We start from the raw sequence: 15,904 nt of genomic DNA on the forward strand, positions 1-15,904 counted from the left end.
CAGTCAATACTTTTACAATTGTTGCACTTAACCTTTTTGGTATTTCTATTGTGGAATAATTTCTCAACAGTCCTCTCAACAATAATTGTGGTCTGTCCATTTTACAATTGTAGGGTGGACGTACCAAAGGGATTGGATATCTAAACTAGCAAGATAAGGATTTTTTAACCCATTCGCTGCCATGCAAATTTAAAGCGCCCTAGGCCCTAAGATTTAATACAGATGATATTAAATTTGTCGTTTTAAAAAGAAAATTTACGATCTTCTTTTGCAATAATTCCTGAGGTTATAAACTTATCTCTTGAGTAATTGCAATCAATTTTAACTACGAGACAACTTATAGTTGGCAATGAATGGGTTAACAATTTTGAGACACCCAACACAAACATATCACAAGGAAACAAATAACACTGCTCTTTTCTATAATTCTTCGACCATGACACCTACAATTATGAATGTCCTACCTACTCTGTTCACTCGTTTAACAAACACTCCGATCAGTAGTTTGTACAAAGGAATATAATTTATACAAAGAAATCCTCTGATCCCTAGACCTCTGTAAATTATACCGTTGTAATTCTCTGAGATCTACAACTCAAAATACTATTTGAAACCCCAATGGACAGCAACGTTATTCGGAAAACAGCCAATGTCCGCCCTTATCGACTGTTTCGCGCGCAGCACGTCCTCCGAAGACACGTCAGCTAGAGAAAACGCGAGAACAAGTAGAAACTCCTGTCCCCTTTGTGACATCGTCCTGGCAGTTATCTGGTCGTCAAATCGAGCGAGCCGTCTCCGAAGAATAAGATGTCTGCTTCTTTTGGGCGGCCGATCAGATACCGGGAGGAACGTCGTCTTTGGATTCTCGCTGATCCAACCCATCCCACCTCGTCGCGACTCGAATCGAATTCGTATCGAGTAGGTAATTCGGTGGAGTACCCGAACGCTGGGAGAACAATGGCAGGAATTCGAGTGCACGGGGAGCGTTTGTTGAGAATAATTCCTTTTCCAGCGATACGGAACACGTCAGAGTCTTTTGTGTCTTACGCGAAAGAGAAGATTCCGTCGCTGGGTATTCCATTCGAACGACACTCGAGGACTTCTCAGTTTAATGCTATTTCTGGCAAGTGTGACTCGATCCTCGATTGGAATGAAATAGACGTTCGTTCGGAAACCGAAGTAGTGGGATCATGTCGAGTGCTTCTAAAGAACGCAATCGCTTGAAGCACGTCTTGTTAATAAAATCAATCTATTTGTTATGATTGGAAGTACCAGTACCAACGTAAGTGGCGCAAGAAAATATACTGATTTTTCGACAATTACATGCTAAACTCAGATGAATTCTCACAAAGTTTCATTTTGAAAATGGATTAATGTATTAGCAGGGTGCACAACATTACTTGTTCGTTTTAAAACAGGAACTTGAATGAAAGATTTTTTTCCCAGAGATGTATTAATTCATTGTGAGACCAGACACTTGAGACTCAACCCATTTACTAAATAAATAACAGTAATTTGATCGTTCGCTATCCAGAAGGAACAATGCATTACATCAGAGATCACTGCTTCTTAAATGAACAAATAAAAAAATAAAAAAGAATCATACTATTAAGAACGACTATATTTAATATTCAAGTCCACATCTTTGCATCAATTCAACCAATCGAAACACCACTTCAGAATCTCAAACAACACCCTACCAATTCGAAATCATTTTAACAAGACCTCCATCTCTTCCTAAGAGAAGAAGAATAAGACTTCTTTCTCCAGAAGAGTTTTCAACCCAACAGAACCTTCTTTTCAAACTAGCCTAGAGTACTGAAACGATAAAAAATGTTTCACGAACCTGATTCTGCAGGAAGAACTGCGCCTGACCTGCCGCGGCGGGATTGGCCTGCTGAAACATGGCCAACTGCTGCAAGTGTTGCTGCAGCGATTGTTGCTGCGGCTGGAGCATCGAGGCCAGAGCTTGGATCTCTTGGGGCCCCAGAGCGCCCAACGAGCCGTGCATCAGCAACTGCTGGCCAACCAGTTGTGCAGCCAACGCCGCTTGCGAGCTGTTGCTGTTCTGCTGGCTGGCCGTGTGTTGCTGTTGCTGGTGACTACCTGTTATTTGGCTGCTCACCCCGGAACTGGGCGACGAGGCGCTGCCGCTGGTACCGCTGCTGCTGTTGCGATGCGACACGTCTGTGACCTGTGGAGCAGATTTAACTGTGTTGGTCCATGTTTGAGTTGATTCGGAGACTGGAAAAATTACTGACACGGTTCACTGGGAATGTTTGTAAAGGGGTTTGCTAAAGGGGATGCAGGATTTTGTTTTTTCTTTGAATGTAAATTTTGTGGAATGTACTTAATAAACTAATGTAATAAATACATGCTAAGCATAACCAAAAGGTGTGTATCTAAAACGAAATAACAATATTATTACATTAATTGTAGAATATATTCAACATAGATTATGTATGCGAACCGTTCACTGCACAAATCGATTACCTCCACCAGTCACATAAAAATTGTAACATTACTGAGGATTATTTCTTCGCTATCTTTCTTATTAATTTTATATACCGTTACATGAAAACTACATCTGTATTTATACATTCTACAATATTTATTTGAATTTATATTATAAAGGGAATTTTAAAAAAGAATGTACCGCATTTCGTCGCTTTTCTTTACTATTTGTTTTATGAAGTTAATTGATTTCTGCCATGAACGGCTCATATATTACATATTTTTCGTATGTTTCCTACATTTCTACATAAATACATACATTTCGTAATCTAGTTATATAGTAATTTATATTTGTATTAATATGTCAACCACAACTACACGACCCCTTGAAAAATCCTTTTTAATACAAATTTGAATCAGTAGCAGTTGAAGTGTGAAGACTCAAACTAAGTACTTTTCCTCATTAGCGAATGTCTTAACTAATGACCTTATAATTAATTTTACAGTTTCATCAAGTTGTTCTCTTCGTCTATGTACTAATGGATTAATATTGTGTGCTTTTTAGTGTCGCTGATGTAAGTTTAGCAGACTTTTCCAGATGTACTCTCGACGATTACATCCATTCGCGGGGATTTAGGAAAAAAAATCAATTTCCATAGAATCTGGGATACAAGCGTCACGCTATAACGTGGGACCAGGAACACGAAGAATCGAAGGAACTACGCGAGGGCCACCCTCCCTAATATTACAGAGTAAACGGCGCCGAACAAAGCCGTGTTTACACTCGGCCAGGTCAGGATATTGGTCACTACGGTCCATCCTATGCTTTTGTGTTTTATAAAATCCCCACACCCCTCCCCCGTCTCTTCCTGTCGTTCATCTCACTAGTGGCTTCCTTTATTTATTTGCCAAATATTGAACAGCAGTGCTTTTCCTGTGCTCCGAGAGCAAATGTAAAAAAAACTGAATCCTCATACGGAAATTGGGGTAAAAATTCCACCGGAAGTTGGCTCGAACATTACCTGAGACATGCTTGTCGAATAAAAGATGGAGGCAATCGTACGAAGGACTTGTTTCGTGGATATACGATAAATAAATTAAAAATGATAATATTATTGTAGGTAACACCAATATATGCCTCACTTGGTAGTTTCAAAGATGTTTTTACGTGTCTACACCAGGAAAGATAGTAATGTAGATCATATGACCTATGATTACATCAGTGTTTTTCAAACTGTGACGCACAGACACTAAGGGATGTATACGCAATACTATTATGATGATTTACGCGTATTTTTTGCTTAACACAAATTTATTTAGAATTCTTGTATTCCTGAAAGATAAGTTACATTCACATATTATAGAGAGTAGATCCGAATAAAAATCAATGATTTTATAAATCTATAAAAATAAATCTAAAAATCTAAAATAGGAAACAAGGAAATTCTTCTACGCAATAGTAATAAAATTTGAAGGAACTTCCATTTAAACTCGAGGCAATTACACAAGAAATAATTCGTCAGGGGTCGGTATAAAATTCCACTAACCAGATTGAGGGCTTCCCTGTCCGAGTCCATGGAGTCATGGTCAAGGTTCGCTTCGGTGGCATCGTGGATGTCACTGGCGATGCTTCTGTCATCCCCGCTGAGTTCTGGCCCGTCCACCTCGCCATGGAGATCCGCGTCTGCAAAAATCAAAATCACGAAACGACTCAATCACAGTTTCCTAAAAATCCCAATCGCGAGACTCGAAATTTGAAAGCCTCGAAGGATAAATAGTTCGATAATGGAAATTGTGCTAGAGCTCGTACAGTCATTGTTATTCTGAGGCCTGTATTTCTGATGGTGGTGGTAACGCGTGGGGGTGGAAGTAGGCGTGCTGGTCGCATGGAGTCGCATATCCGCAAAAATCATCCTCGGGTCCTCGAGGAAGACCATCTTAGCCTCGTTCGTTCGCGAGGATCCCCGTGGCCCGTCGCTCGTGGTCACATCGGGGTGGTTTCCAAGGTCCAGCACGGCGGTCAGGAACCGATAGAAACTACCCTCGAGGATCGACGAACTTCCGGAGGCCCCTCGAGCTCTCGTCTCGCATCGCGAGGGAACGAGCACGGGCACTGTTCGCAGTTTTACTTTCGTTTCGAAAGACGCGGATGAATCCAATGAAAGAAAAGAAACAACGATGAAAAGATCAATTTACTCTACGTGGAACACGTGGGCGTATTCTCAATCGTCCAGTCACGAATTTGGTGGAAAGAAATAGATTCTATTTGATAATAGAATGTCGATTTTATCAATGATAAAATGGAGCAAGGAACGCCTACGCATTTCGGCTGATTCTTTTACTCCTCAGAGTGGTTGAGATACAGTATAAAGAATAGAAATTTGTGTAAAAATGAATTCCCTTTTTCTGGATTATATAAGTGTAAATTAGTTCAGTTTCTTTTCGAGAATCGCAACGGATTGTAATGAAATTAAAGAAAACTTGATAAAGAGATTGATAAATTGGAACTATATTTAAGGATGCCAATGTTGTTCATTTAGTCTCTAGAATCGTGAATGAATCCAACAAGAAACAGAAATCAATATCAATGATGGATGCGATAAAAGAACAGATATAAATCAATATAAATCGATCCAAGAAATAATTCACTTTCTGTAGAACATGAGTAAGCAGATCTGTTTACTAGCATTTCAAAGATCACGAATACATCGAATAAACTTTACGTAAAACTAATAAAGCCACTTTTCGCAGAACACGCGGAAATGTTCTTACTGTCGATCCGAGAAGCACCGTCGAATCCACGCAAGAGAAAATTTAAAAAAGAAATTAATAAATCCACTCTTTGCAGAACACGAGAACGCAGGTTTCCCTGCTTTCGTTCGGAGGATCCAAATAAAAGAAAGGAAAAATCGACAAAGAGATTAATTCACTGGAGAACACGAGGATGCAAATGTCTAACGCTCATGAATAATTAGAGCCGCGCACTCTCGGAGTCGAATATTCAAAGGGAGTAACTTTCGAGGAAAGAGGCACTCTGGGAGCTCGAGAGGTCGCGCGGAACCAGCGGTCCTCGTCGAAGGACGGATACAGAACGAATGTCAGAATGACGCAACGAAATTGTGCCCCTAAGCACGAGACGGCCCTCCCCACTATCCCGCCGTGGAGAGGAAGGGCCGTGACGATTGGTCGCGGGCACACGAAGTTCGCGCGCTATTGGCCATCGAAGGGAACCCTTTGGCCCTTTGCGTGCGCCCCCCCTCCTCTCTCTCTGGGCCGCGAAACAACCCTTCGTGCATCCATCATCGTATCTTATGACTGGCCTCCCTCGCCACCCTTTCCTTCGTCTTTCGCCGATGCTGTTCCGTACCCCCTCCGCCCTAAAAAGGGGTACGGATAATGGCACGGAACCGATTCGTTGGGTTCGAGAAAACGAGCTTACGCGTCGCTGTTACGCCATTCGAGCCACAACGGTTTTTAATAATAATTACTTCGATACGCCTGGGCGGGATAGCCCTTTTTGGATCGGGGGATTTGCGGAATGGCGGCTGCTGTACCAAACTTTTACGAATGAAACTTCTCGACGTTGGTATAGGAGCGAGGTTTCTAGATTTTTTATTTTGGATGGGATGATCGTACCGGCTGGTTCTGTCGTTGGATTACTGCGCTTTTAATAAAAATAATATTTGAAATGTTATAAGGACTTGAATGATGTGATGGTAGACAATGATTCCTCCTGGTAAATCGAAAGGGGTTGTTTTTGGGTAAATAAATGCTTTCAATGTGGTTACGATTATCTTTTGATTAAAGCTATATGGTATCTAGACAAAATTATATACTAAAATTGTATACAAATTCTAAATTGAAACCTTATGGTTCATACAATACGATAATTAAATCAGAAATGGAATTAATATAATATGGAGCAGCACAGAATATTATAAACGTGACTATTAGATACCATAAACGTTATAATATAAACGCGAGGAAAGAACAGGATAATATACAAATATATATTATGACTACAAGCTTGGAATTGTTTTATTCTATTACATTAATAACCAAATACTAATAAGTATTCATAGCATCATTCTTCTTCATTAAATTTTCTTATATTCGGATTCTATTGCATTTAATTATTCTTCTCAATATTTTAACAAATGACCTAAGATCTCCTCGCAATTTTCGCACCTAAAGTGTGAAGTACCAAACCGCGGAGGGCGCGAGAATGGGTAAGGGTCAGCGACCTACGTCGAGGAAAAAAGGAAGTTCCTCGGCCACTCGGACTCGAACTTTCCCATCGAGACGCGGCAAACGGGACAAAAGCGTTGAACGAAGATAAACGCTCGCGAAACGCTCGTAAAAAGGCCGTGTCGCAGGTGAGGTTACTGTGGGACTGATCGTAGGGACCGAAAAAAAATTTCAAAATCCTGTGAATCCTGTGAATTCGACGCAACGTTCTCCCAGCATGCCCCGATTTTCGCTCCTCCGCATCTGTGCCTCCCCTTCGTACCTGACGTGGATTCCCCCGAAAACGCCGGAAAAAAAAGCGTAGAAAGAGACGCGACAGGTCAGGTAGAACAGCCTCAGGACAACGACGGGGCAGCATCGGTATTGGTGGATTCCCTATAAAATTTCAGTTGCGCCATCGCGTCGTTCGCTGCACGATTACACCCTGTGTGTGCCTTCCACCCCTCGTACGCGGCTAAAAAGCAGGTACCCGCGCACTCACACACGACGGTTTCCCTTTTTGCCCCTGAATTTGCATCGTCGTTCCCCTCTTTCCATCGAAAATTACGCTTTTTTCAGCCGTGAGAAGCTCCTGGGTCGCCTCTGCCACAGAAGAAACCCTCGAGGGAGGGGAGAAAGGATTTTTGGGGCGAATTCCGTCGGTTCCTGTTTTTCCACCCTTTTCGCCGGGCGCACTCACACGCGAAACACTCGCGTTCGACGAAGAAATAACGTTTATCGTCGCAAACCGCCAGGTGCGAGCACCTCGACCAACGACCTAACTTAGATAAGGCCAACGTCAACCGTTTTTTCGCTCGTTTTCCTCCCAGCTATCGCGACCCGCGCGATTGGTGCGTTCACGTCTCGGGTCGGGAGAGATTTTCCTGGTGTGGCTCGTCGGTTTGAAAAAAAAAGTGCAACGGACGTCTGGTGACGCTTCCGATGGAACGAAGATGAAACTCTCCAGACGAGGAGGGATGATACCGCCGGATGAAACGTTTAGATCAACGGTTTTTTAACGGACTTTGGCGGAAAGAATGTTCGCGAACGGAGGTCGGGTACGTGTTGTATCGCGGGGAACGGTTTGCAACTTTGTGGCTTCGTTTTTCAAATTTTACGGAGGTTTATATTCGATAGGCAGGAGTTTTCTGGTATTTTTATAATGTATGTGTACAATTTTAATGTATATGTTAATGTGTACATAGGTAAAATTGTGTATAAGTTCAGGTAATCACGTGTCTATTAGTAGGTACACGAATTTGTTCAAGAGTAATGTCCGTTCGATGAATTTAAATCATCTCAAAGGTGATTTTGCTCTGAGCAAGTAAAAATCTAAACAACCAACACAAACACACAATTTTCCATCTGTATTCTCAAGTCTTGCACTTTCTGACTCGTGATACCTCGTAACATTAATAGATACAAAAGACCATTGAAGAAAGTCAGATTTTGCCCATTTGCAACACTTCTGCTTGCTTTCGAGCCCCAAGAATTATGTTTTGTTAATATTTAATAATAAGTCGATCCCCACGGATCAGAAGACGAGAAATCAAAACTAATTCATCAGCCTGTCGGCGTCGAGGACAATTAAATCATCTCCCATTCGATCCAGCTGCAAAACAGGCCAGGATCCCGGTCATCCGGAACAAGATCGTATCTCACGGCGCATCTTCGTCGTCTCTTTGTCCCGCATCTGCATACACCGACGCGGCTAGGTGCCATTATAAATGGTCCGCGCACAATGACGCTGCCCATGCAATTTCCAACCATTCAAGCCCCGTTTAACGTTTGCACGAGTGACACGGTAACCGTCTATCCATCACCCACCCACATTTCCACGCTGATCGGCCCTGCACACGCACACGCAACAGGGACCATTCTGCGACACGAAGGCCCTTGCAGCTGGACGTTGCAATCTCTCCTCTTCGTCCGCGACACTTCGTAACCGTTCTCTCTCGCTCTTCTTTCGCAGGTCGAGGGAAAACTGGGCGATGACCTGACCTTCCCAAAGGCCAGCCCCAGAATCCGAGGAAACGTCGTGCGTGTCACGTACGTATGTCAGGTGATAAAACGGGACAACGGGACACCTGAGCTGGCCACCGCGACGTTTGGTCTTTTGGGGACGACGAACCTCGGGGACTTGGTCCACGAACGGAGGGTTGAATTTGTGGGGCTCTTACAGCTACTCGTGGTTTGAGATAGTTCTAGTCTTCGAGTTACTTGGTACTCTTCTTTGAGGATCGTGGACTTGTTCTATATTAGTTTCTGCAACTTTTGGAAATGAAATTGGTAGGCTCCGTGGAGCAAAGGGTAGGGGAACTTGACGGTATAAAGGGTGGCTCGAGATGGTTGAGTTGAGATGCTTGAATGAGATTCGTAGAAAATTTACTTGTTTTCTTAATGGATGTTGAAGGTTCGACTGTATAGTGGTTTCCTTCAGATACCAAGAATTACTTCAAATTGCCTCACGTTATTGTTTCGAGCGTGATGTGATTACTATCTTAATTTCAGAATCTTTTACTTTTTCTTTACTGATTAGAGTTTTATAGATTCTCAGGAAGCAAAACAAAATATGTAACCATCAAGACTATTATAACTAATGCTTGTAGTACTAAAGTAAACTTCTCGAGACACCTAGCCAGACGACACATCCTTTTATCGTTCATATTTAACGAGTATGTTAATGTTTGATGTTAAATACAACACTCCTTTACTTTAAATTGAAGTACGAGAATGCGATCGCTTCTTTCAAATAAAGAATCTCTTAGTCCCTGCCTCGCAGGATGACTAACCAGCCTTCCTTAAATTCCAATCAGTAGCAACTCGGGTGCAAGGATCGTCACGCGGTTAAAATGGCCTCGGTCCATTGACGTGTCGATGAATATTTCTATCTAAATCAACGGAATGTGGCGCGTGAATAGCCATCGGCAGCTTTCTCCGCGACGCAACAATCTCCAACGAAGAAGCTCCATTTTCTGGATGAATTCTGCCGTGCAACAAAAGCCCTACCGCCATTTCATCCTTCTCACTCTCGCACCTCTTCTCTCGGCCCTCCTTGTTCCGGTTGCGTGGGATCAGCCGATGTTTTTGTTCGTTTCGGCGAGAATAGCCACCGACGACGATGGGCCGCGTTGCCCTTTTCTCGCGATCTACATAAAATATCGATTCCATCGGCTTTCAAGGAAAATATCGACGAGTCACGAATGCCCGCGTGCTCCTCATCCTTCTCGATCCTTCGTTCATCGCTATTTATCTCTCCGTCGCGCCTTAGCATTCGTGAAACCGGCTCTTCTCGGTTTAACGAACGGCACCACAAAGGAGAAATCGTTATTTTCACGGCTACGGCCGATTTCGCGGTTGCATCCCTCGTTCCCTTTACACTCCCTCCCCCTCCCTCCCTCAGCTCCGCCCTCGAGTTGCCCCTCGTCGGTTCGCGGTCTCTCCTTTTGCTCAATTTACTCGCCGCTCGCTCATCCTACGCTCTGTCTTCTCTCCGCTTCTTATTTTCCAACGTCTTTGCCCGCGCTCGCCCGCTTCCTGCCGATCGATCTCGTAATTCGCAATACAGTCTTCTGGACGGTGGACAAAGTAATGGTCCTCGCGATTACGGTGTTCCTCGTCTCCGCGAATTACGAGAAACGACGAAGAACGTTCTCACAGCGTCCTCAATTCCGATGGAAACTTTGCTGAAGCGTATGCTTCTTTCCTTTTTTAATTGAGTTAAGGGGGATGAAATTTTCTTCCGAGGATTAGGTCCTCTCGTGCTGCTTTGCAGCTTCTTGGATCAAACAATGAAAGGGGGATGATTTGTGTGAAAAAAGTCGTGATTTTGCACTGATATCGCTATGATAATGAATAATAACATAAAATGAGTAATTGTAGAAGTATCTTTAAGTGTTGATGTAGAGAATGTTTTCAAAGGAGTCTTTGATTTTGTTATTGATTCTTTTTGTAATTTTCCTTTTTGCAGACTTCGTACCACATATGATAGTTCTGAAGACATGAAGAAGTAAACTGTGATCATTCCATAACCCTCGCCCTTTTAGCTTGCTTGACATACTTCTGTATCTTTCCCTTTAGCTAACAAAGTAGTTAAACAAAAATAACAATTAAATTGAATATAGTGCACCTTCATATACAAACAATAATATCCTTCCTGTATACATACAGAAGTCTACTAAAAATTACATTGCACTACTTAGATTTACAAATTCCTGAAACCTCGCCGACTTTCTTAACAAAAAAGAATAATAGCAACATCTGTCTCAACACTTTTCCGACTGGTAGCCTATTAATCGGCTTGTTTGCTAAGGTAACCATTACTTTATCATCTATGACTGAGATAACATTTAATGCTTCCACTATTATATGAATATCATCTACGTTTCTAGTAGAAAAAATAAATATTGCGTAATACTGATGTTATAAAAATGAGGAATATTACTGAATTTTAATATATGTCCAAGTGCTACCAGTCAGTAAATTGTTAACAATCCCTAATGTTAAATTCAAAGAATTAAATCATGTTCTTACAAAAATTTTAATGTCCAGCTTTCATGTACCCAACACGTCCGCGCAGAAGTGAAACGTTTCGTCTAAATTCTGTTCTGAGTTTACCTGAGTCTCAGGCGACTGAGTTCTCCGTAAGATCGCATTAAGACTCTTCCCTGCGCGTTTTCTCGGTGTATCAAGGCGGCAGAATGATCTAAACAGCATCTGCCTCCGCGTCGTTTCTTCGTCGCTATTCTTACGTAAGGGAACGACAATGCCTTCAACCCCCGTTCGGACGGGGGAGGAATGTCTGAGCCATTATTCCGGTCCGTGTGCACCGCCTGTCAACCGACTTACGATTTTATTAGGGCCTTGCGTCATTCGATTATGCTTTCTGGGTCCGTTTTCATGCGTGGAAGGGCCCGGGCGGACGTCATCGGGAAAACGATGGATCGGAGTCCTACCGCGAACGCTGGCTTTCGAATATTTGATGCAGAGCACTCGAGGACGGGCTACATTCTACCCTTTGCACTGCGTAGGTACACGTCTCTGATTCATTCTACCGAAATGACGAGTCAGATTCGTGGTAGGACACGAGTGTGTCGTGGATTTGTGAGTCCAAGTTTGCATCTACGAGTTGTTCTATGTCTGATAATGAATATTTTTGTGGAGTCACTATATTAATGTAGAGATTTCGATTATATTTTAGATCTGCTCTAGTCTTCTGCATGTTTTGTTTCTTCAAGGTCTGTGTAAGCGTTGAGGCTTCTGTGAGAGGATTGATTATACAAGATTCATATGTGTACTTTTATCAGCTTTCAAGATACTACTACTGACTCGCATAATAATTAACGTTACTACCATGATGAAATTCATGAAAACTCCATCATCTGGAGACCACCCCAAAGGCAAAATCCTCCCAGAGGTAGCTCCAAAAATTTGTTCTCCAGATCTTTCCACCCAGAAGCCAAAATTTTAAGTCTTCTTGGACCGTTAACGGGAGAGAAAAAAAGGCAAAAGTATTGTCCTTGGGGCAGGATCGAAAGCAGCTAAGGCGAATCTGACTATAGCCGTGGATGCTGTCGAAAGGGGAAGACACGAGGGGGATAGATCCACGAGCCAATAGAATAACAGTTTCCTCCGGCGTGTTTTGAAGCAGCGGTGGCGGGAAGGGTGACGAGAGAAGGGGTGGACTGGTTTTCGAGCAACGTGTGGGGTGAGCCTAAAACCGTTAGGTTGGTCGCGTGCTACCAGAGGCACGTGGCCTTCCTCCCATCGCCTTCTCGCTCTTTCTATCGCGTCTACGCACGCGCACGCTTCGCGCGTGTACCTTCGCCACGATCTTCTGTACGCATGGGTTCGGAGCCGTTTACGACCCGCAATCTTGCTACCACTTTGCGATCTTTAGCGATGTTCAAGGCCACAAGCAAAATTCATCCTTCATATTTTTTATTTCATTTGTTATGGCTCGTACAAGCTTCGGAAACGCGATGCTTTCGACTCTCCTTGTTGGGGCCTCTTCAGCTAATTACATATATTATAGTAGTAATAGTTCGGGGTTATCATGCATAGAGGAAGAGAAGCTAATGAATGTTCGATAAAAAATTGTCAGATAATTGTTAATATTGGCATGCTAACTATGTTCAATGAAATTTAAGTTGGCAGTTGAAAGGAACCTAATAAAGAGGTGCGAAGTAGTTATCCTAGCAAAGCTTCTATGGACTGTGATAAGTATAACAATTTTATGAAATAAACGTGGACAAATGATATCTGCTTTTATTTTAATTTTATATTTTACTCAACATCTTTATTGCAGTGATGCGTAAAAGAGACGAGGTTCTATGCTAAAGTGTTTTCTTTGCTCAACATAAATTCATGTCCAACATTCTTCTTTCGATTGAATTCTAAAATATAAACTAATAACTTCGTGCACAAAATAAAGAATGTAAGAAGATGGTCAGTCTTGGTACCAGCTTGCAGTCTTCAGCCATGACACGTTGAGATTCTTCCTTGGGTTACATTCTAGGTAGGAATAAATAGATTCACTCAACTGGTGTTTTGTGCTGGTTCTTTTACAAGACTGCACACGGATTAACATGTTTGGCCTTTTCGAGACTGTTGACCACGGTTAATACTCGTCGAGTGCTCGATAAGGACAGTACAGCTCATGGCTAATTGGACTTGCTCGCATCTTTGTTAATACTTTTTTATGTTGAAATTGGGATAAATGCAATTTTATGAAGGAAAAATGTATTACGCACATCAAACTTAAACATAACTTAATGATAACATAGCTTGTAAATCTTATCATTCGTTACTCTTACATTTCATATATACTAGATTAACTAATAATCTTGTTAGTCTTGGATACTTTGGACTTGGACTCTTGGATTCTTTCTGTCATCCAACGAAGATTACACTAATTTCTACAACAATAACGTCAATGTTCCTAGGCCCACATCGGCGGGATACAAAGCATCTGCCAAAGGCTCTCTTTCCACACTCAAACCGAAATTTCCTATCGCAAGGGATTACGTAAAATTATGTGGAAAAGAGTCCCCTAATTAGACGGAACATTATGGCGTCCAATTTATTCCGCCCCAGGCATAACAAAGGAAAAAGCCCTTGGTCAGAGGCTATCGATCTCGGGAATTCGATGATCGTTCTAACCCGAAATTAAGCGCCAGGTAAGCGACAAGATTCTCTCTGGACACACATGGTGCCATTAGCCGCGGTTGCACCGGTGAAAACGAGATATTCCAGGACGGCGTGGGTCGGGACAGATGCAGGATCGGCAAATAGTCGTGTGGATAACAGTCCCCTCCTGGCCCGTCGCGATCATCATCGTCGCCATCGACGTTTACCGTTATAATGAAACCGTACGTACGCGAGAAACCCTTTGGCACGTGCTTCTGGAACAAACATGGGAGTCTGTTCACGGATGCATATACGTGTAGGTCCGCGCGGTGCATAACGGTGCAGGAAGGTGCAGCCTGGAGTTGCAGATGGCTCGAGACTACGAAGAAACCCGCGATCGACTTTCGGGGCAAACAAAGGTGGATCGACGGAAGCGACATTACCATTTTCCAAATTTCACGGGTACCGCTTCGAGCAAAATTTATAATAACTCTGCTCTGGTAGAATCGTTTCTACTGATGTCGCATTTTTCGAATACCGATACAATTTCTTGGCTTGCTTTTTACGCAGATGGGTAAGTGGAAGTATTAGTAGAAGTATTTACGATTATATCAATTTGTAAATAAAATTGTAAAGTCATCGAATTGTAAAATCATAGAAGGGTTAATCTGTATTGCCTATATATTTCACAATTTACCTACATTTTTAGAAAATAATATCATAATTATGTTCACGCACGTGTTACTTAGTTACACTGGTGAAATTTTATTAATTCTTCCCGGATATTTGGAAGATCATCATCTTACATCTAAGGAACCTGCAATACAATCGTTGTATAAAAAGCTGCTCTTTGAAAACCCTGCCAAGTTCAGATTTCAAGTCTGTTATTTCTGAAGAGGACCGTCAAATAAAATATTCAATTTGCTAGTCGAGGCTACGTATATATTTCATTTATAATTGAATAGTACATCTAATAGTATATCTTAATGAAGGTCAGGAAGTAACTGGAAGAGGGATGCAATGAGGGGGAGGGAATGTAAGCGGAGTAACCGCGAAGAAGGGTCACGAAGTTCTCGATAAGCTACGAAAAGCAATTAAGTGCTCAAAAACTCCATCGCGTTCGTCGAGTCGATAAGAAAAATGGTCATGGAAGAGGAGCGAAGACACGTTCACCGTAAATTTCCGATAAGGAAATGAGACTATGCATATAAAAGAGGGGGTTTCCGCGAGAGAGTTCCACATTGGCACTGCGGGTCCATTTGCTCCCGGCACCCCTGCTGTTAGCTGGCAGTGATGTATGGTATGGCGGACCTGGACGCTGACCACTATCGACAATTTTCTACGTTTCTTCGTTTTCGACTTCGTTCTAGCCGATTCCCAACCTCCTACCCAATACTTCTTTCATTTTTTGAGATAATAGTTTAATTTTGCACTATACATTCGATGGAAGAGGAATTTTTCTTTTAGTTGCCTTACCTGATTACTTATACATACATTAAATTAATTTAAATATTACATGCTCAATAATCTCTGAAAAAGTTTGCTTTTGTACCAAAAAAACTATTACTTTCGATCGCATATTTTGGAATTAGATACTGTATTAAAGTGTGACAGTATATTTGTACGTTAAAATCAATTTACAGATAAAAATTGCTTTGGTTTGTGTGTATTCAATTGCAATAAATTAATTCACTCTGCAATTTATAACCTGCATACCTACATCAATGGTTACATAATAGACTGATATATAATATCTCATGATAAAAATAATTCGTGTGCTACGCTAATTTATAATATTAGGGTTTCATTAAACATTACAAGTACACATGAAATATTTTAGTAATCTATTAGAGACCTACCAAGCGTATCGAATATTATAAAACCGCATTGAATTTCCCCACCCATACTATAGAACATATTCCCAATGCTATTACCTAATTCCTCGTCGAATATTCGCAAACAAATCGACCAACTTTCCTAACAGCTTTCCCAGAAATGTTTTCTTTTTTACTATTTTATGTCCTAACCGGTCACGAACTCTCGCAACGACCACGCACAGGGGGTGGGAGTTAAGAAAGTGACCGCCGCCAGGAAG

The 15,904-nt window shown here is 41.9% G+C and overlaps 1 protein-coding gene across 1 annotated transcript in view; it reads right to left on the bottom strand.

Moving 5' to 3' along the window:
* Positions 1 to 15,904, bottom strand: part of LOC128889736 (POU domain, class 2, transcription factor 1-like) — a 200,111-nt gene that overhangs the window by 11,071 nt on the left and 173,136 nt on the right. The window contains exons 5-6 of the mRNA XM_054147656.1: positions 4,002 to 4,138; positions 1,847 to 2,194 (exon numbers count right to left, since the gene is read on the bottom strand). Of these exons, the coding sequence (XP_054003631.1) occupies positions 1,847 to 2,194; positions 4,002 to 4,138 (485 nt within the window). The remainder of the gene's footprint in view (positions 1 to 1,846; positions 2,195 to 4,001; positions 4,139 to 15,904) is intronic.

The sequence above is a fragment of the Hylaeus anthracinus genome, unplaced genomic scaffold, assembly GCF_026225885.1.
Source record: "Hylaeus anthracinus isolate JK02 unplaced genomic scaffold, UHH_iyHylAnth1.0_haploid 11997, whole genome shotgun sequence".
Taxonomy (NCBI): domain Eukaryota; kingdom Metazoa; phylum Arthropoda; class Insecta; order Hymenoptera; family Colletidae; genus Hylaeus; species Hylaeus anthracinus.